This window comes from Melanostigma gelatinosum, assembly GCF_949748355.1.
Source record: "Melanostigma gelatinosum genome assembly, chromosome: 15".
NCBI lineage: Eukaryota > Metazoa > Chordata > Actinopteri > Perciformes > Zoarcidae > Melanostigma > Melanostigma gelatinosum.
Genome location: NC_136648.1, coordinates 12,860,136 through 12,884,703, shown reverse-complemented (window position 1 = coordinate 12,884,703; position 24,568 = coordinate 12,860,136). Strand labels below are relative to the sequence as shown.

General features: G+C 40.9%; 3 protein-coding genes across 4 annotated transcripts; 2 read left to right on the top strand and 1 right to left on the bottom strand.

The window, feature by feature from the left end:
• The first annotated feature begins 3,257 nt into the window (after nucleotides 1-3,257).
• LOC306788826 (E3 ubiquitin-protein ligase MARCHF2-like) lies at nucleotides 3,258-7,852 on the top strand. Of its 2 annotated transcripts, none has more exons than XM_079284496.1 (5): nucleotides 3,258-3,574; nucleotides 4,614-4,913; nucleotides 5,017-5,212; nucleotides 5,548-5,757; nucleotides 6,494-7,852. In XM_079284496.1, exons 2-5 carry the CDS (start codon nucleotides 4,729-4,731, stop codon nucleotides 6,647-6,649), a joined length of 747 nt encoding a protein of 248 aa, XP_079140622.1. In that variant the 5' UTR covers nucleotides 3,258-3,574; nucleotides 4,614-4,728; the 3' UTR covers nucleotides 6,650-7,852. The 2 variants fall into 2 exon arrangements, with proteins under 2 accessions (XP_079140622.1, XP_079140621.1); XM_079284495.1 differs by having other exon boundaries at nucleotides 3,258-3,589.
• Nucleotides 7,853-8,917: 1,065 nt separating this feature from the next.
• Nucleotides 8,918-12,970, bottom strand: LOC306789443 (ras-related protein Rab-11B). The gene is made up of 5 exons (XM_079285397.1): nucleotides 12,791-12,970; nucleotides 10,818-11,013; nucleotides 10,358-10,551; nucleotides 10,028-10,108; nucleotides 8,918-9,555 (listed from the first exon to the last, which is right to left on the bottom strand). The coding sequence occupies exons 1-5, from the start codon at nucleotides 12,828-12,830 to the stop codon at nucleotides 9,410-9,412; spliced, it is 657 nt and encodes a 218-aa protein (XP_079141523.1). The 5' UTR covers nucleotides 12,831-12,970; the 3' UTR covers nucleotides 8,918-9,409.
• A 2,187-nt stretch (nucleotides 12,971-15,157) lies between these two features.
• On the top strand, nucleotides 15,158-22,513 carry LOC306789442 (mitochondrial import inner membrane translocase subunit TIM44-like; the record flags this gene model as incomplete). Its single annotated transcript, XM_079285396.1, has 13 exons — nucleotides 15,158-15,187; nucleotides 16,577-16,681; nucleotides 16,877-17,041; nucleotides 17,171-17,251; nucleotides 17,399-17,548; nucleotides 17,705-17,838; nucleotides 17,933-18,018; nucleotides 18,320-18,412; nucleotides 18,732-18,856; nucleotides 19,377-19,427; nucleotides 19,760-19,849; nucleotides 19,999-20,109; nucleotides 20,408-22,513. 13 exons carry the CDS (start codon nucleotides 15,158-15,160, stop codon nucleotides 20,525-20,527), a joined length of 1,341 nt encoding a protein of 446 aa, XP_079141522.1. The 3' UTR covers nucleotides 20,528-22,513.
• Nucleotides 22,514-24,568: the final 2,055 nt, after the last annotated feature.

Sequence of the window (24,568 nt, the reverse complement as noted above, 5' to 3'; positions counted from 1 at the left end):
CGTGTGAGAGAGGACTTAGTTCTCACCAAGACAAGCCTGCGTCAGAAAATGAGCAAAACTGTGACGCTCACGAGGACTGCTGCTGACAGTTAAAGGATCACGAGATGGAACTGCAGCGATTGAATTATACTGTTATTGAAAGCCAAACGTGGTGAATAAATTACGAAATCTGTCTGTCTATATCCACCTGTCTGCCTCTCTGTTTTAGCAGTGGCTGTCTCTCTCTCTCTCTCTCTCTCTCCATTTCTCTCTGTGGTACTGCTGATGAACTATGTAAGAATATGGCAAGGTATGTTACTGTGTATGTGTGTGCCACTCTTCACACTGACATGTTCAAAACTGTCAACTGTGACTCATACATCTAACTTAAATGTGACACAAAAACATTTAAATTCAATTTTTCTTTTTTTAAACCTTTATTTAACCAGGTAGTCCCATTGGGATTAAAAATGTCCTTTGCAAGATGTAAGTAACAATACAAGATGTAAGCAAGATGTAAGTAACAATACTACATAACATTAAGGAGCAGTTTTTGTTTTTTATGCCGATGTGTTGCTAAGAAGACACCCCAGAAGACGGGTCACTCAGGTATAGTTCCATCATTGTTCAAAGTCAAAGAATAACTTCATGATGTTAGTTTTAATGAATAAATATATTTTAAAATCAAGTACATTTCTCTGGTATTTATAGTTTTCTACTGTACCGAAACGTACCGAACCGTGGCTCCACTGTATCGTACCCAACCCAACCGTGAATTTTGTGAACCGTTACACCCCTAGTATATAAGTATTGCACATTAACACATTTAGTACACATGAAGCTGAGTCAGGTCATTCTCAGGCATCATGATGAGGGGAAATTCCTTCAGCAGCATGCAGGAATCCTGACGGACTGTCAATGAAGTTAAACAATGGGAGCTTGCGACAAACACATTGTGGCAGCTTGTTGAATCTCTGCTATGTCATGCAAACAGTTTCAAACCTTGTCTACCAGCCTCAGACACGCATATTTGTGAGAAGCGATGGAGCAGCAATGGATCATTAATCCAGCAACCTGAACACAAGGCAAACCAACACACACACACACACACACACACGTTACCTGCAATTTACTGCTGAATATTTCAGAAAAAGCGCACTGTTTTATGAAAATGTAATTTTCTCACATTTCCAAACATGTGATGTTTAAATGAGTTGCAGTTCATTTTTGTTTCTGTCAATGTTAAAGTCCACAGACACTCATGGCTCATGATATCCCACACATGCGGAGAGGTAGTGGCTCATGTATTCAGTTGGACTTTGACCAAACAGACGGGAATAGCAAATGAGAAACACGCTCTGTGTGTGTGTGAGTGTGTACTCAGATTACACTCACCACAAGTGGGCCCTTTCTTATCAGTGCGTGGGTTCAAAGGGAACGAAAAGGTAGAGACAGGGGCAAATGTTAAGGCAAAAATAGATATGGTTTGACTCATAGTTAAGAATTACATGTGTAGGTTACTATTTTGGGTCACAGTAAAGGGAAGTTTCAGAATTCATTTTAAAAGTCTCTATCAAAGTTTTGAATGTTTCGGAATAATGCAGAATTAAATTGGGATATTGTCTTTTTTATATCTGGTAACAATATGCTCAGTTTTGGTGCAAAAGTGACGCGTTCATGGCGTTTGACCAAAGTGGAGCTAGATCTGCCTGAGCCTTGCATTAGCTATAAGATCGAGGTCAGGTGGACATTTCAAAATGTTTGCTGCTGCAGGTTAATGTCATTGAGTTTACTGATTTAAAAAAGAAAATATTTTTTTTAAGTCTTTGACCTCATTATAACATAGCCTATTTCCAATTCCATTAACTCAACAAAGTGCAACACACCCTGTAGGTCAATAATAAGCAAGCAATTGAAAATGATAGACATTTAATATGTCATGAAATATACATGCTGATCACCAGTTCTGGTTGTACAGTACAAAACATACATACAGTAGCAGCACAGTATCAGCCATACATCAGGAGCTACTCAATATTAAATATGAGACCTTGCACAAAGGAAGAGGGTACCGGTAGTTTTGAAGCCCTTTTTCAAACATCTCAGCTTCGACACTTCACTATGCTCTTTCATATCATGTCATCAGGAATCAAACCAGACCAGGTGCAACTCTAGTTCACTTCTTGGTAATCTGTAATATTTGATGTTTTTGAACCAGTGACCTGCTTTACAATAATTCGTTGCTTAGACCTCTGCAAAAACAAAAATGCCAGCCAAGCAATCACACCTAACCCAGTGGTGGATCGTGACTGGCAATTTAAAATCAATTACTAAAGTAAAAGTATGTACTGCAATACAAAAATAATCCTTCATAAGAAGTCCTGCATTCATTTCTTTCTTCAGTTAAAGTTTGTAAGTTAGCAACAAAATGTAGCCTACTTAAAGATAGATATTCTTTTGAGATATTTTATCATACTTTATATGGTCATTGTAGGTTTTCAAAAGCAAGATCTACAAAGTATAGGCCTACACATGGTTGACAATTCAAAGTAGTGGAGTAAAAAGTATGAGTAAGCAAAAGTAGAGAGGTATTATCAGCAAAATCCACATAACTGTCATAAGTAAAAAATTTCGTTGTGCAGGAAAATGAATCATGTGAGTAGAGTACATTTCCATCTGAAATGTAGTCGGGTGCAAATGTAAAGTAGCATAAAATGGAAATACTCAAGTACAGTACAACAAGTACACACAAATTGTTTTCTTAAGAATAGCACATGGGTTAATGCTATTCAATACTTTCCTCCACTACGACCTCAAAAATGTTGCAAAAGGATAACCCAAAAGCAACCTACCAGACACAAAAACCTATAATGAACATGAACTGTCAATGTTGTATTTTTATCATTGAACCCCTGGTGTCTAGGGACTGTAACAACCGTCCTCTCTGCAACGCGGGGTGGACAAAACGCTGCCACCCAGCGGTGTTATTTTGTCACATCTGGATGGAGGATAAAGGTGGACTGACATCGCTCGACCAGATTCATGGCCGTTTTCTTGTTAAAAAACAAACCCACATACGTCAGGAGTTGTTTACTCCTAACGTTTTACTGACCTCCTACACAGCACATTCAGCAATAGAAAATGACAAGTAGCTACTACAACCGTAGGTTACTCGTCGTGTTTCGCACTTGATGGTGGATATGTGTGTAATAGGCAGTGTGGTGTGAAGTGACCGTTATCACAACGGCCTCTGAAGGCAGCATTGAGTCACGTGCCCAGCGCACAGCTGAGTGATGCTGGGGTAGGCTTGCTTGATGCTAGCCCGTTAGCTCCTTTAGCCGTGTCTGGTAATCCTGGCAGAAACAGCCATTTCCTGTCAGCCCTTTCGAACAAAACCACCCGAGGGAGATATGCTACACGTCATGGAGAGGATGCAACGCATGTGGTCGTCCTTTGTGTCCTCTCATATCATCGGTTTTTGGCTAGATGTCAATGTCATTATTTGTAGCTAGGGCTGTACAGTTAGCTCAGCTAGCTTGTGTCTGGTTATAGCAGGGCCAAGGCCAAGGCCAAGCGAGAAAAGACAGACTGTCGGGTGAGTACATTTACGGTAAGATCTGTTTTGTTTTACCTTGTTCACCAGCTTTTTTAGATACCAAAGCAATATATCCGCTTGACAGCTTCTCAACTGCTTCAGCGTTACATGGTTTATAGTGTTGAGATGGATCCGCCTGTGTTGGTGTCTGTACAGTAACGACACGATCAATCATGTAACGCTGTTAACAGCCAGGATTAACTGTGAAACCTTAACTGTTAATAATCATCGATTAAACCAGACAGTGTAATTAGCAGTGCTCGCGCAGCCTCACAGTTCGAGGTTTTATTTTCTTGCTGTGTAATATGACTGTAATAATGTTAAGCCACCCGATGTGAAAAAAACAAAACAATGCATTAAATCGCAATGACAGTATTTCGACTCAGTTTAGCTGTATCGTCCGGGGCTTTAGATACACGTATATGCTTCTATACTTGTTATTATAATGTTTCTTTTTCAAGGCAGTTGAGTGTATAGGTGACAGTATCAGTGTGGAGGCCGGGTGGTAGGGTCTGGTGGGTTCTTCCTGATACGACCACCTGAACACCTGTGCAAGGTCTTTTCTCTGCACAGCAATGCAGCATTCTGTATTTACTTGCCAATACAATTTGTTGTCACCCTTATTTACTGAAGCATAGTAATTACTTCTGTTGAGTGAAATATGTTAATCATAAAATACATTTTTTTCATCGCCATCACTCCAATTGAAAAAGTTCCAGGTGTGTTTTTGTACCTTTCCCTGCACCAGTATGTATGTATGTAGTATTTTTAGAAACTACAAAATCTTGATTTTTTAATATTTTTTGTGGGGCTCAAGTATTACGTACCTTTCACAACATGTCTTTGTACTGATTTAAGGGTTGTTTATTTTCAGAAAGCAATTATTCAAGCTTTTGTGAGACCTAGAGCTTTGCTCTCTCTCACATGGCATCACCGAGACATTTATAGACTCTTATGAGAGGCTTGAAAGGATGACATCATGTTTTACTTATGTCATTTTAAGTCACCCATACTCTCTCTCTTGTTTGTAATCCATCAGGCATTTGCTCTGTAGGTGGACAGAGGAGGAGAGAAGGAGGAGGTTTGGGTTTTGGATCAGAACTTTAAAGTCGCCCCCACTATCATCTTCGTCACCAATCGTCCTCAGCTGAGCCATGTCTTCGTCAGGGTGCTGCCACCTCTCTGGCTCCCTTTGTGATTACTCTGGGAACGCTGAATCTGATAACTCCAAGGATTCGGAGGAGTCTGATTCTACTGCGCAGGCCCAGTACATTGCCAAGGTGACGGCCAAAGATGGCCGCCCACTCTCCACCGTTGTCAAAGCGGTGAGCTTGCAGAGGTAAGAGAGGGTGCAACTCAGATGGGGCCCTAATGAATATACTGTAATCACATGATACTGTGGTGAATCGTCACATTGTCGTCTCCTCTACTTTGCTCCATAGTGATGTGGGCATGTGTCGGATTTGTCATGAGGGAGCTGGAGGGGAGACACTGCTCTCACCCTGCGACTGCACTGGTACGCTGGGTAAAGTGCACAAGAGCTGCTTGGAGAAGTGGCTGTCCTCCTCCAACACCAGCTACTGTGAACTCTGTCACACAGAATTCACCATTGAACGACGACCACAGCCACTCACACAGGTTAGAGGGTTGGCCTTGTAGGAATATTTGAAGGATTTTGTAAGTGGCAGTTTGATTTGAGCCATGTAGAGTCTGTGCCAACTAGTAACATCTTCAGGATACGAGACGATTGATAAGATGGTGGCCTGACCTTGTAATAAGAGCTCACAAGAGTAGTTTTCAATTGCCTCAATGCATTCATTTTAGTTATGCAGGAAATTACACCATTTCGATTTTGACTATTTGTAATAGTCATTGCCAACTAAGATGCATCAATCAGCCAAACTAACACTAAGGTGATACTGTAGCTAATTGTTAGTTGAACCAAATTCACTTTTTATTCAACTTTTTCTCAGTGGCTGAAGGACCCAGGCCCTCGCAGTGAGAAGCGCACGCTGCTGTGCGACATGGCCTGTTTCCTTCTCATCACACCCCTGGCAGCCATCTCTGGCTGGCTGTGTCTGAGGGGAGCCCAGGACCACCTGCAACTGAAGAGCAGACTGGAGGCTGTCGGCCTCATCGCCCTCACCATCGCTCTCTTCACCATCTACATACTCTGGACACTGGTAACTAATGCATTACTTTGCTTATTCTCCTGTCACTGAGAAAAAAAAACATGTTGATGAAGTTTGTCTACTTGAGGTGCTGGCATAGATAGAATGTTTTTCTTTACACCCACAAGCTGGCTCTTGTATTTATTTTTCCTGCATAGATTTGGAAAACAAATGTGAACTGGCACACAGACACAATACAAAGAAAACCACACACATCCAACAGATCTATATTCTGCTCTTGATTGTTGTAGAAATGATGGGACTGTTTTCTGGTCTAATATGACCTTTAAATAGCACTTGAACAAAGTCAAAGCATAGAGAGACGTGATTACAACCTGATAATCTCTGCCACAGAGTACTTATTTGTTTGAAAGTTGGCCAGATAGTTCATGCAGCTTCATACATGCAGTGAGACAAGTAAGAATAAACCGTCTTTACTCTGCACTCTTACTTAACTGGATGTAATTTGATCATATACTTTAAAAATAGGATGTATTTTGAATCTGAAACTTTCTTCAGAAACCCAAGCCTTCAATCTTCAGCAAAAGAATCATTACAAATGTCAAATTGTGAAAGATTAGCTCTTTTGCTCGCAGCTTGTGTAGCAAGTGCAGCTTCAGTCAGCATATTCCTGTCCTTCACACGTACTACTCTGTCTCAAATATCCTGGTGTCAGTTTTAGTGATGTCTGTCTTTTCTTCCCTTCCCTGTCTTGCCCCCTCCCACTCTTCTCCCCATTCAATCTCAGGTGTCATTTCGGTATCACTGTCAGTTGTACTCGGAGTGGAGGAGGACCAATCAGAAAGTGCGCCTGCTCATGCCTGACATGAAAGGGGGGCACACCACTCAGCGTTCTGTGCCGACCAAGTCGACCAAGAAAATGACTGACGAGACCATCGTATGAGTGCAGATCGGTGGCAAAAGGAATATTTAAAAATAACGCCCACTGAAGCACCACCTAAAAACAAGATTAATCATGATAATAATTTTTTTGCACTTCATAAGGACCATTCTGAGAGGGGAGAGGCACCTCCTCCTCCCGTTTTCTTTTATTGAAGCACTTGATGTAAACTACTACCGTATTGGCCGACCACAAAGGTGGTTTTGGGAAGAACTCATTCCGGAGTCATAGTAGGTGTTGAAACGCAGAGTTGTCACTGGACAGCCAGTGCTGGGATGTGATCGACTGAAGACGTGGATAATGGACTAACCAGCCCAACTGTATGTCCGTGACACAAACTTTTGAAATACTAGGACACAAGCTAATGTAGCAGGATATAACTGATTCAGCATGCTACTACAGTATAATATGAAACATATTCACTACCTATAATGCCCCCTTCACAATGTATTTAGCTGTTTTTGAACAATGGGCAGCCAATAGCCCGGCAGAGGAGAATAACCGGAGAACACGATTGAAAAAGTCTACCTGTGAATATCCTTTCTTGACAAGTAGAGGGCGACAGTGACCCCCTACCAACGTTGTTGTCTACAATCTGAACCCCTTTGAAGTTTCCTGCTAAAGCTTATCATTGCTGTATGAATGTTGAAAATGAAATAATTCCCCTGTGTAGAGAACATCAGATATTTATCACACTTGTCACACAGGGTCAGTGACGATTGTAGGACGTGGGACAACACCAACTGCAGCCGTTCAACGGCAGCGCGGCAACAATGCATAAAGACATTGTGTTGGAAGGTGTGGAAAAGTGTTTCCATTCTGATTGGATAATGTTTCTACTATTGTCATCAAAGTGCATCAGCAAACAGCCCTGCTCCACTTGTAAATGCACCATTCATAAATTGAGCTGCCTAGCAATGAACTGTAGTTGTTATGTCCTACAACGCAAGAGATGCAATTTTAAAGAGAAGAGATACAGTGTTCAGAATCGTGAGACGACAGACTTTTGTCCATTATAAATACGGAGATACACCAGAGCAGGCTGGTACTCCGTCAAGGTGCAAAAGAAAAATGTGTTTTGAGATGTCAATGTGTGCAGCATATGCTATAAAAAGTATTTTGTGTTATTGTAGTCTTCCTGCTGCATCCCCCAGAAAGTTGGGTTATTGTGCAATAAAACAAGAGGGACTCCTGGACTAAATCATGTGACATGTCACTTGTCTTGATTTTAGGTAGTTCTAATAATCTTCATGTAATCTTTGGGACTATATCTATAAAGATCAATCATTGTGGGGGAGAACTGTTGTCCTGTTTAACGTTTGTGCTGGGAGACCCTTAACATTCACTATTTGTAGGACAGTCACATTGTATACCATGAATATGACATTTACCAAAGTACTTTACTTCAGTAGAATACTTGACATTTGTCTGTTTTATAAATATTGTCCTACTTTTCAGAGGGAAGGTCCACTACACTTATCTTACAACAATAGTTCCTTTTCAGATAAAGATTTTACATAAAACAAGTTTATAAAATAGAATACATTGCTAACACATACATACATTGCAGGTTCCCATCCATTTGGCTTGCAGCACAAAAGAAGCAGTGTTGGTTTTCACACAACAGAATAGTTTCCCTTCTAGGCTTCCCAGATGGTTTCTTTAAATTAAATATTTGAGGCCTAAGGACATTAAATTATTCAATATTTTACAAAAAGAGCAACAAGTCGGTTCAACGTCCGAAACAATACAAATTTGTGTAGCATAAACTGTTATCTTTTTCCTAATCTCACAACTCCCAAGTTGAATGGGACCAAAATAGATATAATTTGTGTATAAAGTAGATAAAACTAGCTCCATCTTGACCTGAAAAAAGTAGCGTTAACATATTTCAAACGTATGAGTTGGCTAGGTATAACATTATATTGGGCCTTTGGACAATTACAATCATTGCTGATGTCACAAATTCTGTCGCAATATGATTTTGATCAGATTCAATTCAGGGACCTGCGATCGATATGAGACGATATGGCGGAGATGGTGACCCACACAATGAAAGCGCATCTTTAAGATTATGGTATTGATGTTTTCCCTTTGCATCAGGGATATTGGATAATTGAATCAATGTATAGATTCAGATCGATGTATCGTTGGCGTTACAAGGTGGTTCAGAGTCACTGTTCAGGTAGAGTTTGTCCTTTTGTGTATTTAAGGAGGTGGAATAAAGGAGGGCACAAAAACATAATATCGTAAAATTTAATTTCATGGCATTAATATAATGTATGTGAGCGGACAAGCTATCAAAATCAAAACAAAAAAAGAATATATTTTACAGAAAAGGAAATAAGCATCAGCAAAGCGTCACAACCACTTTTGAGATGACTGAAGGAGGAAAGTCCAAAAACAGGACTGCTGGTACGACAAACGGGAAGGCTTGAAGCCCAGGCCTCTAACATGTGCAACAACCGTCTACCAGGGAGATGTCGAGGCTTTACAAGGTCTCAGGCAAAGCTATTCTGCTACGCTACACTATCATGGGTAACTGTGGCGGCTACATACGCTTTACCATCAGTCAGGTCAGATTACAAATCAATTCAAGCAGCTCTTTCTGGAACTGATCGTTTGTGGCATAAACGGAACTGACTCCACTGATCTAAGATGTGCAGATTCAGACAATATGGCACCCCAGGCAGATGGAAGCATACCAACACTGTGGATATCAATTAATAATCGACCCAGGTGAGGAGGGACGTTTGCCGTGGGCTACAGGTTCTGACAGCACTGCAGTTTGCTGCCCCTCTGGCCGTCCGTGGTGGGCGGCACGCTGATGTCCACCACGTTGTTTCCCGGGGACTCGTCATGGGCAGACCGCTCAGCAATCTGCTTCTGAGAGACGATGCGGTAGATCTCTGTTTTTGAAAAGATGGAACAGAAACAGATCAGCCATTTCCACCTGAATTATTTAGTTGTTTCGGGTGCACACTGACAATGCTACTAAAAACCAAACAACGAAGCTACACTTTATATTTTAAGTGAATGCTTCAGTTAGGATTTTGCACAAGATGGATCAAAAGAACTTGCCACAGTAAGAGGAAGTTACACAAGTTCAAGAGTTTAGTTACAAGAAATGAACATTTCTTTCAGCTGTTGATCATTTCTCTGTTAATATCAGCAGCTGCTTTTAATACTGACACCGTTTTTGTTCAGCAACACAGTTTCAGCTTAGAATTGCATCGTCATGGTGTGTTAACAAACAAAGGGGTGGGAATGATTGGTGTGTAAGAAGTTATGGTGACATTTTAAAAGCACTTTCATTTCTTATCGTTGAAGTACGACAACAACAGTGCAGCTCTGACGTCCCAACTCTGTTCACAAGCGTACCTGTAAGGATATTCTTAAAGGCTTCTTCAACGTTCGTTGAGTCCAAGGCTGAAGTTTCTATGAATGACAGATTGTTCTTCTCTGTGGGGTAGGAAAGAAAACATACAACTCTTTACTTAACAATAGAAGCAGCGAGATAAGTTAATATCAGGAATGGCAAGAATGTTATATATATATATATATATATATATACTCTTTTCTTGCCACCTTCAGAAAAAACAAAAAATAGAGGCAATCTATAACTTGAAAGAACTAGAAATAAATTCTATAAAATCCCTCCCCGCGCTTAAATATTTGGGCTTTCTTGTGTCTTTTTGGAAGTCACAGTACCTGCGAAGGCCCGGGCCTCGTCGGTGGGCACGGCCCTGAGGTGGCGCAGGTCGCTCTTGTTGCCAACCAGCATGATGACAATGTTGTTGTCGGCGTGGTCTCGCAGCTCCTTCAGCCAGCGCTCCACATTCTCATAGGTCAGGTGTTTGGCTATGTCATACACTAAGAGTGCCCCCACCGCTCCTCTGTAGTATCTGGAACAGGACAGAAGACACAACGGCATCAGAAGATATCAAGAAGATTCAACCCGCCAGCTCAAGACTTGTTGAGCAGTACCCATCCTTGATCAAAAGTGCCATCCTCTTTAACTAACTGTTGTAGAACATATCCAGAAATTCTGCCTCATTTGAGGTGAGTCTGAAGGATAGAGTGTCACTTGTGACTGCTCTGCTTCAGTATCCCCCCCCCCCCCCCCCCCCACTGAGGCTGGACTATCAGCAGCACACAGACGTGGACTCACGCCGAGGTGATGGCTCTGTAGCGCTCTTGTCCTGCTGTATCCCAGATCTGAGCCTTTATCGTCTTGCCGTCCACCTGAATGCTGCGCGTGGCAAACTCCACCCCGATGGTGCTCTTACTCTCGAGGTTGAACTCATTTCGGGTGAACCGAGAGAGCAGGTTGCTCTTCCCTACGCCCGAATCCCCAATTAACACAACTGTGGAGGGGGAAGAGGAGGAGGGAGGGAAGGAAAAGAGGAGACAAGTGTGTTAGTATACTGTATGAGCGATGCGAGAGGTAGGGGCCATAAATACATTAAGATATCCAAGAAATGTTGATATTGCATAAAGCAGTGCCTCTAAGCACTGGTTTCAACAGAACCCAGGGGCTTTGTGTGATTTATGGGACATGAAAAGTATCCATCCATCCATCTATCCATCTGTCTATCTATCGGGACAACCAGCTGAATAGTTCAGCATAGGTATGAGCTGGCGATGATCATTATCAGGCCCTGTTGTTCATGCATTGTCTCGAGCTGTGTCGTAAGGGGAAAGTGATTGATCAGGCTCGTGGAGCTGGGCCGAGCTGGGCTTCTGTTCACAGCACAGCAGCAGAGGTGGAGCCTTTTTGTTTTCTCTCTCCCTCGACAAAAGGAAATAGAGCCGAACTTTGTCCCCGTCGACATCGTGCTGGTGCGGGCTGCAGGAAGCTGATAACAGGCTTCATCAAAACCTGAATCGACACTTTCAGGCCGCCTTGCCCTTCCTGTTTCGGGCCGGGTACACAGACCATGGCTCGGGCAGAGAGAGACAGAGAGGGACAGAGAGACAGAGAGGGACAGAGAGAGAGGGGGGAGAGAGAGAGAGAGAGAGAGAGAGAGAGAGAGAGAGAGAGAGAGAGAGAGAGAGACAGAGAGGGACAGAGAGACAGAGAGGGAGAGAGAGATGGGGGGGAGAGAGAGCGAGAGAGAGAGAGAGAGACAGAGAGGGACAGAGAGACAGAGAGGGAGAGAGAGAGAGGGGGAGAGAGAGAGAGACAGAGAGGGAGAGAGAGAGGGGGAGCGAGAGAGACAGAGAGGGAGAGAGAGAGGGGGAGAGAGACAGAGAGACAGAGAGAGAGAGAGAGAGAGAGAGAGAGAGAGAGAGAGAGAGAGACAGAGAGGGAGAGAGAGAGAGGGGGGGAGAGAGAGAGAGACATAGAGAGAGAGAGAGAGAGAGGGGGAGAGAGACAGAGAGACAGAGAGACAGAGAGAGAGAGAGAGAGAGAGAGAGAGAGAGAGAGAGAGAGAGAGCATTCGCCTCCGGCAGATGCCCTATTCATCCCACAGAGGATACTTTGTTACATCTAAATGGCCCTTTGGCTTATACAGGCCCGGGATGTTAATGTGCCACAGGATCTGATATCACGATCAAAGGAAGCCATTCTGGATCCAACTGAGCACCCAAACATGGACCTGAGTCTGGTACCGCTCAAATCTGATCAGACTTACTGATCAGTCATAACAAAACAAAACACTGATGCACAAAGTTATGAGTTCAGCTCAGTGTCTGTAAGAGCAGGCTGAGTAACAATCTGAGGATGGAGCTTATTGATCGGGAGAGGTAGAGGCTAATAGGCCTTTAATCAACCTCGTGAGGGAACGAAACAGCACGTCATTCAATAAAGCAGTAAGCTGTTCACTCAAACGACCAATCCTGTTCTCTGACTTGATGAAAGTTGAATACAAAAGCTGAGCACGGAGAGGATGTTGCATCCCATACCTATAAATATAGCTGCAGGCGTTGTAATGTTTCAATGACAGCATTATGTTTTAATAACAACAACCGATCATCATCCGGGCAGTTTGTTAAAAACATGAGTCCGTTTCTTTAGAAACTGTAGATATCTGTTCTGTGAAAATGACACAATAAGAGATTTAAAGGCATTTCTACAGCAGAGCTCTGTCGGTGTGAGTTAAGAGGGAATGCAGTCATCTTTCTTTCTTTCTTTTTTACCTTTGAACAAGAAATCGTATTCATCGTCTCGGTTCCCCATTCTGGACGAGGCCGCTCCGACGCTTGTCTCCCGAAGAGGATGTGTTTGAAGTATGGGTGTGTATTGTCGTTATATGCCAGAAAAATGTGGGAAAGGTTTGTATGTTTGTGCGGAGACTCTGCGCCAGTGTTGGCTGTCAAGGCGAGCTGGCCGCAGAAAGAGAGCTCGCAACTCTGCAGCGGGAGGGGAGGAGTCCCTGCGCTTCAAATAGCTTCCTCTGGGGGGCGCTCGTTATGCATGCCAGCAGATAACAAATGTTATGGTGGATGTATTTTGTTTTGTACAATAAACTGACTTCAAGACTGGAAAGAAATGATATATAGTGACAATTTAAATCAGTGGGGCAAGTTGCAAGTTATGAGGGAATTTAATAAAAGATGAAGGAATGGTCTCATTATAAAAACATGTGTTTTCCTACATGTAATAGATAAAACTAAGAAGTGTTATATGGGGTTTGTACTTTTGGCATCATCAGTCTGTTTTTCTATCATTGTTTGTTTACCGTTTTTATGTTCATGTCTTATTTTTCTTTATATATATTTTGTTCACTTTTTCTTTGTGTTTTTATACAATGTAATCTTTGAGTCTGCCGCATACATATTTTATAATAAAGATTACAATAAAAAATACATTTAAAAAAATGGAAACAAATTTTTTTTTAAATGCTATAGTGACAAAATATGTATTGTTGAATTTTGAAATTGAGTCAGGCTGTTAGCCAGATTACATATATCCACACATGTATTGTGAAAAAGAAAATATTCCAAATTGTCTCACTTCAGTTACGCCTACTAACAATTGAATTGTAGAAATCTAAATGTGAGTTTTTCTGAGTAACAATTGCATTGCAGTGTTCATTCTGGATATCAAAAATGAGAATCTGAAATTTAAAGCCCAATGCATATAGAAAAAGTGACATAATTTTACCTATAGAAAGAATGTATTTGTGGATATTTAAAAGTACAATTGTGATAGAAAACTGTAATTGTGGATATATTAAATCCTCTATTTGATTAGGAAGAATCTAGTTATCTATTTAGTTGTTAGTTCTATACTGAAGTGGAGATTTCGGAACATGAGAAAAGCCTTGTTTGAAAAAACTGCCTTTAAAGAGATTGTAAAATTACAACCATTTTGTGCACTACAGGTGAATAGGGTAAAACATTTAACTTAGAGGTATCACCATGACACTTAACCTTGAGTATTCACATTAAGACATTTGTTTGTATTACAAGTTTTCTGAAATTGTATGTTTCATTAAATATGCAACTGATTTTCAACTTTACCTTTGGTGAATTTTGAGAAAATCTAAAGACGCAAATAGACAAAGACAAGTTAAATAAACAGCTAAATGTGTATCTTTTTATGTTTTCTTTCCACTAGTCTGAAAGAAGACACGTTAAAGAAGCAAAATAGCCCAAACTCTCAAAAATGAAGAGTGCCCAAGGTGTTTCGCCTTAAATTAGATATCTGCAATATATCAGTTGAGCTATTAAATATTAAAACAGCCACTTATACTTTTTAAGGATATCTTAAATTTAGTTTTGACTGGTACAATCAAAGTAGATATCTTGAAAAAGCACTTATAATAGTAAGAATGTATTTGTGGATATCTTTAACCACCATTTAGATTGTAGGAGAAATGCTATTATGGATATCTGAAATGTAATTACAGATAGGAGTGTGGTTCTATTACATTTTAAAACGGCTTGCCATAGTATGTTTGCACATGAACAAATTCTCCATATATATCAAGTTATAGACTATTTTCTCACAGTCAGGGCAGACTTGTCTTTTATGAATAAGATTACAAACAGTATCTTAATAAAATTAAGACTTTAAAGAAAAAATACGAACTAAAAAAGATAACATATGCCATATTTTTAAATGATTATGTAGGCCATGATGTGACAGTGTTTGAAGTCAAGTCCAGGAGCAATCCTACGCTGGGTTTTTGTGACAATAATGCCGCCTTGTAACAGTGAGAAACTCCAAGGACACACTATGCACCATCTGTGATTTATTGTAATATAATGGGACAAATGTTGATTCATAACAATACATTCAAATTAAGCCCATCTTTAATTGAGTCAGTCACTAGTGACGGAATAAATTCAGTTCTTCAATGCGCTGATTTCCTGATTGGAGAGACGATATTGTGTCGTTATAAAAGCACAACGAATGTTCTTTTTATTGTGGACTTGCCCTTTAAAGTTTTGCTGACAGCTGGCCCCGCCCCTGCCCATCAGCTCTGCTCCTATTGGCTGAGTGGAAGGTCAGCTGCTGCAGCAGTAAGCACGTGCAACTCCGCGCATTTGAAGATCAAGATGGCAGCCTCCGTGTGTCGCTGCTACGAGGTTAGACCATTCATGTCCTTTATGACAGTTATCTAGTCTCTAGCAGATCATTTAGTGAAGGGAGTAGACATATTCAGCTTGTAGTTAGTCTGTTAACGTCTAGTCATGTGACGGGGATTTTGTAGCTTGTTTTTTTATGTGTAAAATCGCGAGATGTCTGTTAGAAAAGGCCTTGCTGCATCAGACTAACGACAGGGTTTTTAATGTTCTTGTTCACCTATCAACGGCTAAAGTTAACTTATTGTTTTAGGTTTGTTGGGGGGCTTAAAACTGGTAACATTCAGTTAACAAGTGAGCCGTTTAGACGCATACATGTAGCCTGGTACTAACTCAGTTATGAAACCTAACAGGCGTAATATCTCCATTAATCATGGTGGTACAATCACTTGTTTAAGTATAGTTATTACACCAAATTCTGTGACTCAGGTTATGTGACCTGGCAAGGAATTTCAGCTTTGTGAGTGCAAATGGTTTTATCAAACTTACGTATCACTGCTGTTACTGAACACGGTGCTCCTTTAGTCTCAACGTTGATTGTGTGATTGGGTCAGCGAGCCAGCACATTCCACCAACAAGGGACTTTATTGGCTGTGAACAAACTTAAATAACATTGAAACAAACAGTTGAACACCGGAATAAACCATGAATGTAACTATACCAACAACTGGTGAACCTTAAAGAACAACTCGCAAGCATCAGGGAACACCAGGTCTGGGTTGTGAAAGAGCAAACGGATCAATGTCTTCTCCTCCTCGTTATAAGAGCACCGAGTTCACCTGTGTCTAGTTGACTCTACACAGCACAGGTGAGCTGGTGGCTCCTCCCACAGCTCATCAGGGTCATGGCAGATATAGACAACTGTCAACAATAATATAATATATTAGTATAGCACGTCCACTACCCATGCAGATACAGACAGGTGACACATTTTATTAAACTCATCTATTTAGATCTGCTTTTAACCTGCAGAGCTAGTTATGTATGGTTTTGTGTTTTTCCTTACTGTTATGTTCATATTGTAATTGCTCCTATTGTTTCTGTTTTTTACCATGTAAAGTGTCTTTGAGTACCTTTTTTAAAGCACTATACAAATAAAATGTATCATTATTAACCTGGCGAAGGTGTCCAGGTGTGTGTAAATATTGCCCAGATTGAGCCAAGACTCAATAACCACCCTGCAAACGACCAAAACAAATAGTGAATGGGGTTCTTACAAGTATCAACATGACTCCTCTCTTTCTGCCATTTACCGATTGTATATTCTTGCTCGTTGCTGAGGGGAAAGGACTTAGTATCTCACTAACCGCCTGTCACTCATTCTCCATCCACTGCAGTGTTTGCAGAGTTGATGTGTTTTGTTTTTGTACTTACCGTTTCTCTCCATTGCAGCTGGTTGGCAGACGTGCCTTGAGCCTCTGCTCCCGGCCTGCTGTCTCTTCAGTGTGGAGAGGAGATGCCTGTACGTCACATAGGAGCCCAGCTGCAACTGTGCAGGTAACCACCGCTGGCTCCCATTTACCTTAACGGGACGCATACCGATTGATCACTTAATTACATGAAAGAATATGATCAGTTGTTTGTGTAGAATTAATTTAGGTTAAGTTTTTTACCTTAATGTGAATTGTCTGTTAACTCTATCTAAGCGTCTGTCTGTCCAACTTAAGTCCTACTTTCTATTTATCTCATAAGGTGCGATATGCTTCGGGACGTAAAGGTTTCTTCGGAGAGTTTGTGGATAACCTGCGGCAGGAATTCGGTAAGAATCAGGAGATGAAAGAGAACATAAAGAAGTTCAGAGAAGAGGCCAAGAAGCTTGAGGAGTCTGATGCTCTCCAACAAGCCCGCAGGAAATATGTAAGAACATTATTTAGTTTGTATCTATATTTCAAGAATGATATAGTATCTGCATCAACCAGGATTTGTTTTACATTATTTAAAATTTTAGTAACACGCCCTCATTATGTTTTTTATTTCCTTTAATAGAAATCTATAGAGTCCGAGTCTGTGAAGACTTCAGAGGTGTTTAAGAAGACCTTCGGCTCCTTGTCGGAGACCATCAAGGAGGTAAGGTATCACCACTTCTAAAACTAAATGGCCTCAAATGAGAAAATAAAGTAATCGTATACATCGTATATTTAACTATACCGACTGACTAACAGCATCTGTCTCTCTGTGTTTGTGTCTGTGCATGGATTACCGTTCTGGCCATAGGGTCTTGAGGAGGTGAGTCGTACGGACATCGGGAAGAAGATCAAGGAAAGTGTGGAGGAGGCTGCCAAGACGGCCATGCAATCCGCTGAGTCCGTCTCCAAAGGAGGAGAGAAACTGGGCAGAACCGGCGCATTCAGGGCCATCTCACAGGTCAGAAGAGAAAAAAACAATATCCACGAGTTAACAAGGTTTCACCCTAAAAATGTGTACTTTACTTGCACCCTAGTTGTTGCGTCAGTATTTGGCTGGTTTGGTACAACTACGGTTGCATCCCTGTTATAATACAACTGTGTGTGATCTCTGCAGGGTGTGGAGACCATGAAGAAGGAGATAGAAGTTGGGGATGCCGGCCCTTACAGAGCTCCCTCGCAGCTAAGGAAGAGAAGCGATTTCTCCTCCAAAGAAGCCGACAGCGACTCCAGAGTGTTCGAGGCCGATGAGTGAGTTTCTCCTCTCACCCCTCTCATCTGTAAAAATCTATCTTCACTTCCCGTCTAATGATGGAAGTCATGTTCTTGTATTTCTTTGATGCAGAGAGGCTATGGGTGTCGTTCTCCACAAGGATTCAAAGTGGTACCAGCAGTGGAAGGAATTCAAGGATGATAACGTAGTTTTTAATCGTAAGGAAATCCTCTGGATACATTCTCAGATACTATGTGTCTGTGTTCTTTTTATAATATATCAAAATCATCTACTGTTTTCACTTATGTAGTTTCCTTTAAAGGCAGCAGGTGGCACCAGATTCTTTACAGTAGATTGCATTATGGACTAATACAATTCAGGCATTAGGTGTTTATTGAGACCATAGAGTGTATGTTTTGTCCACTAGCACTGAAAAACTTGTATATACGTATATATACAGTATATTTTGTGATTGAACAAGTTATCCTCACCCTAGTATTCCCTTTTTGTTTCCCACAGGATTCTTTGAGATGAAGATGAAGTATGATGAAAGTGACAATGCTCTTGTCAGAGCATCCAGAGCTATGAGTGACACCGTCACTGGCTTCCTGGGTAAGGCTCTCCAACAGTTGATTTTTACTCGTCATTGTCATAATCTCTGATGATTGTCCCGTCCAAACTGTTCTCCGTACAATACAATTGATAAATTGTTCCCAAAACAGAATACATCCTGAAATGTCATGTCCATTTCAACAATATGTGAAAATACTTTGGCCATTTCAACAGGTAGTTTTGGAAAAACAACAAGCAGACATGTTTATAGATAAATGTGGGTATTGCAGAGACGTATGATGTAAACTCATGTTTGTTAACGTCCCATCTATAGTATCAACTGATCCATTTGTTGATGTTGTCGGTGTTTGTTTTCCAGGTGGTCTTTTTTCTAAAACGGAGATGTCCGAGGTGCTGACACAGATCGTGAAGGCAGACCCCACCTTTGACAAAGACTCTTTCCTCAAACAGTGTGAGAAAGACATCATCCCCAACATCCTGGAGGTAAACCGACGCCTCTACTGTCTCAGTTTGTCCTTGACTACACTCCTCTCTTTGCTCAATACCTGAGGGTACTTCACAGAGGAGTTCAAGAAAAGAGTTACTGATGGAGGTCTTGAGTCATTAAAAGTGAAATTATACCTCATCTTACATTAGATTGAGTAAGTTAATTTGTGTTGGAATTAGTCAAATCAGGCTGCAGCTGTCTGATTTTAAAGCTGAGCAGCAAAAGACCTTTCCTTCGTGGTCACAGAACAAGAGCTGATGATGCAGTTAAAAGCATATAATAATGACAAAAGACACACATTTCTAGTTTAAATGAACCTGGAAATCAATTGGCACTCACATGAGTTATCGAAACGCACTGAATTTGGTGTTATGGAATGTAAATCTGACATTAAGACTACAAGACAATGGAAATAGGAAGGATTTAACAAAGGAAGTTTGGGTCACTGGTTCAGCTCACCTTGTGAAACCTGCTGTAGTAAACAACGTTGACACAATGTCGCTGTTCTTCCTGCAGGCGATGATCCGTGGAGAGCTGGACGTATTGAAAGACTGGTGCTATGAAGCTGTAAGTCATATGCTGCCTCGACATTAAGTATTCAATTAAACTCAAAATAAATACAGCATAGACGGTGACATGTTTTTTTTTTTTCTAAAGTCTGACCTCAAACCAGCTGCATCTCTTTATTTAGTTTTATATCTTGTAATATATTTACATCAGGCTATTTCCTCATCTCTGTCTCAGTGTTTTCTGATGTATTTGCAAATAGGCAAAATGAACTAGAAATAGAAGGCTTCCCTAACGGGGAACTACTATGTTGGTCTGTCCACTTTAGTGGATATACAAATATGTGTGAAGCTTCATTTCATCCGAATGTGTTTTTATTTACCTGCCCTTAGACGTACAGTCAGCTGGCTCACCCCATCCAGCAGGCCAGAGCGCTGGGGCTGCTCTTCCAGTCCAAAATCCTGGACATTGACAACATAGATGTAAGCGCTCGTGCACCAGCCATCGCACACATTGCCTCATACTTTACTGTGTTCTCAAATTTCTAAACCAATATCTGTTGTTATTGTTTCTTCCCCTTTGTGACGTTCTCATTTCATTTGTTTGTTCATGGTCTTTTCCTGTGCTGTAGCTGGCGATGGGTAAGATGATGGACCAGGGCCCGGTCCTGATCATCACCTTCCAGGCTCAGGTTGTTATGGTGATCCGCAGCCCCAAAGGAGACATTGTGGAAGGAGATCCGGTCAGTAGACTCAAGATCTCTTGTGCCAGAATAGTGACTCTGATATAATCAGACACATTTCAGGGAAGTGACTGAAATTATATCAGCACTCCTCAACACGTGTCTGTTTTTCATGTAGCAATAGGAATCTAATACAGTAATATTTAACATGCTGATAACGATAAATCGCTTGTGTGACTATAAACATATTGCATCTAGTCTGTCCAGCAAGTTGCATCATACATCCTGAAATACATTTAAATGGGTTGTGGTTGTTCACCTAGTCCTGAAATGTGACCTCTCCTTACGGTCTCTACAGGAGAAGGTGATGAGGATGATGCATGTTTGGGCGTTGTGTCGTGACCAGGAGGAGCTGAACCCCAACGCAGCCTGGAGACTCCTGGACATCTCCGCCTCCAGCACGGAGCAGGCCCTCTAGGAGGAGAGCCGGTGGAAAAGGCAGACATGAGAGACACGCAAACTGTGAAGGAGGGACGAGACACAAGGACGTGCCTGGAACACCTGCACGTACTGTCCCACACACACACACACACACACATACATTTACATCTGAGGGCAGGGTGCACCCATGCTCCTGTGTCATGCCAGAGACTGTTTGTGCACAGAGGATTTATGTGCACGTGTCATTCCATCCCCTCTACGGTGCGAAGACATACATGAACATAGTGATTCGCTCGATGTTTGGGTTTCCAGGTGGAGTGTGAACACAGAACACTTATTAAAAGAGGAGTCTGTGTTCATTCCCATGATCGTTTCATCCAGTGGTACGGTCCATCCACACCGGGCTGGTGGCTGCATCCAAGAGGATCGGTGGAAGACAACAGACATCACACCTGTGACTTTGCCTGCTGGTCTCGAGAGGGACGACTGAAGCCTCAAACTAGATTTAATGTCGCCACTGTCTTTGTCAAATAATATAAACGGGGAATTCGAATTTGGGCAGAGGCACGGAGCCTTGTTGCAACAACCAAAAAAAAGCTAAGTGTCAGCATGAGAGACCGTGTTAATCAAGGCAATCACGCTTCAAGTTAAAGGGGCACGCCACCAATTTCACACATGCAGATCGGTGTACGTGTCACACAGAGTTTACTCCTGTATGTTGTCTGTGGGCCTGAAGGGGGTTTTATTTTTAAATCTGATAAATTAGCCCTGATGATGTCAGTTACCACAGATTAGACTTCACATTTTTAACAAAAAGCCTGTGTTACACATTTGGGAAGTGGACTTTGAAAGAAATAAGCATTTACCACCAGGCAGGAGAAGGGTTTAACGAAAGATTGAGTCGCATTATGGGAAACTTGGCCATTATTATAGAATAAAGGTCAGGTTATCCAAGCCTGTGGATCTTGGATTTCAACCATTCTTTTTAAAATGTATATCTTGTGAGTCTCCAAACTTTGTGAAACTGCAATACTAAATGGCTGGAGTACACCTTTGAGGCTTAAAGTGCAAATTGTACTCTACGCATAGCTGCAAGTGTCCATGAGGATCTGCCAACGCGAAGTCGCCCAATGTAATATAAACAGAACGACACATCCACTGTCAAGAGTATATACATACGGCCCTTTAATGCCCCCTTCACAAAGAATACCAATATATCCCATCAGAGAAGGTGAAATTAACCACTGAGACAGTCTTCAATGTTTTTAGACTGTAAATGGTTGAAGTTTTCTTTTTCGAGACCAAATTACCAATAAAATAAATGCATTCTTAAAGAAGTCTACCATTGTCGCCAAAATCCCAGCTGTGGTTGTTTCTTCTTGGTTCCTTCTGGCTTTCACGTCAAAACCTTATTAAAACTTGAGAAGTACTTCAGGTCAGGCCGGTTTGAACCATAGTACATGTGTGTAATGATGACCTGTGTAGTCGGGGTCCATGTTGTCGTGTGTACTGTAGCTCAGAGCGCCCAAATGCACCCGTGAAGCCACGAGCAACTGCAGAACACGTGTGTTTGTGTTTGAAAGGCAGCGCATGTTTTCTCAAGTTGCCGTGCATCAGGCTCCCAGTCACTGTCCATCCACTCAATAAGAACTGCATTGTATCTACATATAAATATAAGCGCTCAACTCCTTGTAAATATATTAAATGTTGAGTACTTTGTGAGAGGGACCACATTCAAATGTATTTTTAGCATCTTTATGGTTTGATGATTATTTGCCATCTCATGTTGTATACTTTCCAGCCGTTTGTTTTACTAAAAATGTTTGGTTTGCTGTTGCTGAAGATGAAAACTTGAATGAATAAGCACATTACTGTACCCGGTGTGTTGACTGACATGTTTACTGTGTGACCAGGTGGGTCTCTGCTCCCATGTCCCTGAAGATTGAACCCATGACGATTGTACTGTAACTCTCTTTACTTGACTGTTCAATTCATCTACAGAGAAGTCCATAATTGTGACGAGAAGTTGATAAATATATTTAGTGCCTAGAATATACCGCCATCATTTGAGCATGTTTTGTTTGGACAACAGTTCGTTCATGGCCAAAGCATGTGATGTGAGATGGTGTGATACAGACTAGGTTTCATGGTCACACCGTGCTCGAGGAACATTCCGTCTGTCGTGGTTTTGTTCACTTTTGGGGATGAGAAGAAACAAGAATTGGCAATTCTTTCAATTATAAAAGTCAACCAATAGATGAGAGGACTCATTAAAGAGACACCCAAGGTGAGCAGGTTAGAAGATTTAACTAATAGGTATCATACTTACTCAGTCAATTACTTTCATTAAGACAATTATTTATATATAAGCATTTCAATATGCTAATGAGGTATTGTCCTATCAAATATGTGCTAATTTAAATCAAGTTAAAAATAGTTTTCAATTTGTCAGTCAAATGTTTTTACAGAGGCACTTTTGGATATCTCTTTGTATCACTCCATGACTCCTAAAATACTGCAGCAGCCATTTAAATAAGCCAAATTGGCATGCTTTTAGAAATAAAATGATATTCAAACCAGTCTATGATTGATAGATAAATATATATAAACCCCTCTATGAAAAAAATCTGAATATATTTAGGATTGAAACTGGAAGGTCTGTTGTGTGTACGAGCTACTGAAGAGATTTCTGGCTCAGAGAAAACGGGCTTTCAAGATTTGTTTTGTAAAATTTTACAAGACACGACAGGGGAATAGGGTAAAATATTTTTAAATTAATAGGTATCGCTACAAAAGTACCTCAGTTAATTACTTACAATCATTTTTTTTTTTGTATTAAAAGCTTTTGGGAAATGTTTGAAATGCAAACGAGGCATTATCTAATGCTACAGACGAAAAGACACAAAGTGGAGTAAAATGAACACAAGTGTGTGATTTGGATGTTTTCTTCCCTCTAGTCCAGGGGTCAGCAACCTTTACTATCCAAAGAGCCATTTTGCTCTATTTTCCACCAAATAAAATGTGTCTGGAGCCGCAAAAGCTATTCGATATCAGCTTATATACGTATTATATATAGTTATATTATATATACAAAAACTATAGTTTGTTGTATTTATGAAATAATAGAACAAGAATAAAGACAATTATTGACATTTTATTGCTATTTCAACTTTCATGAAGAGGAGAAAAAAAATACACTGGCATGTGTAGGCCTACATTGAGGTCACAGAACTAAACACAGAACTATGCAGGCCTTGAGTCCTCCCCATAGTTGTGGGAAATAACTTAGAAATAAATATAACATATAGCTGCAGAAGTGAATCAAACACAGAACAAGTCAAGTCTATTTGGGTCCTCTCCCCATGTTTGTGGAAAGAATATTAATAAAAAATAGCTTACTTTGAAATAAATATAACATATAGCTGCAGCCTAATATCTTAAAATGAGTGAAGATAAAAAATAGGCAGTTTGTATTTAAGTAAGACTAAAGTCCATTTCAGTGCGATGTCATCCTCTTCTTTCCTCAAACACGTACAGCCATCAACCGTCGCGCCTGAACATAAAAACACAACTACATCAGTTCAGGATCTAAAATTAATATTTTTCTCCAAGATAATAGCCTATTAAATGATCGTGTTCTCACCTGTTTAATGTGACTTTTGTTTCTGAACATCGCTGCAGAGTTTCTCTATGTCAGGGCTGTAAGATGTGACTGAGCTTCAAACAGGACTGCAGGCTGTCATCTGTGAGGCGGGAGCGATATTTAGCGCATCTCCAGCTTGATCTTTTTCAGCAAATGCTGTGTGTTTGGTCTGAAAGTGTCTTTCAACATTCGATTTTTTGTTGTTTGCAAATTTCTCGCAACATATTAAGCATACAGGTAGGCCAGCGTTGTTGGCAGTGAACGCAAATAAATACGTCCACGCAGAATTAAATTCTCTATTTTCTTCCAGGAGTTTTCTTTTTTTGGATTTATCCATTGATAACCTTACCGAGTCTGCAATCACGACGAGCCACCTGCAGGGGAAGGCGCTTGACGGTGACGTAATAGGATGTGACGCACATTTTAGTTGACGAA

Excerpts from the sequence above, each read along its gene's own strand:
- LOC306788826 (XM_079284496.1), top strand. The coding sequence starts at position 4,729 with ATGTCTTCGTCAGGGTGCTGCCACCTCTCTGGCTCCCTTTGTGATTAC. Across the intron at positions 5,213-5,547 it reads GACCACAGCCACTCACACAG|TGGCTGAAGGACCCAGGCCC; the intron begins GTTAGAGGGTTG and ends ACTTTTTCTCAG. Across the intron at positions 5,758-6,493 it reads TCTACATACTCTGGACACTG|GTGTCATTTCGGTATCACTG; the intron begins GTAACTAATGCA and ends ATTCAATCTCAG.
- LOC306789443 (XM_079285397.1), bottom strand. The coding sequence starts at position 12,830 with ATGGGGAACCGAGACGATGAATACGATTTCTTGTTCAAAG. Across the intron at positions 11,014-12,790 it reads ATACGATTTCTTGTTCAAAG|TTGTGTTAATTGGGGATTCG; the intron begins GTAAAAAAGAAA and ends CCCCCTCCACAG. Across the intron at positions 9,556-10,027 it reads CTTTAAGAATATCCTTACAG|AGATCTACCGCATCGTCTCT; the intron begins GTACGCTTGTGA and ends TTTCAAAAACAG.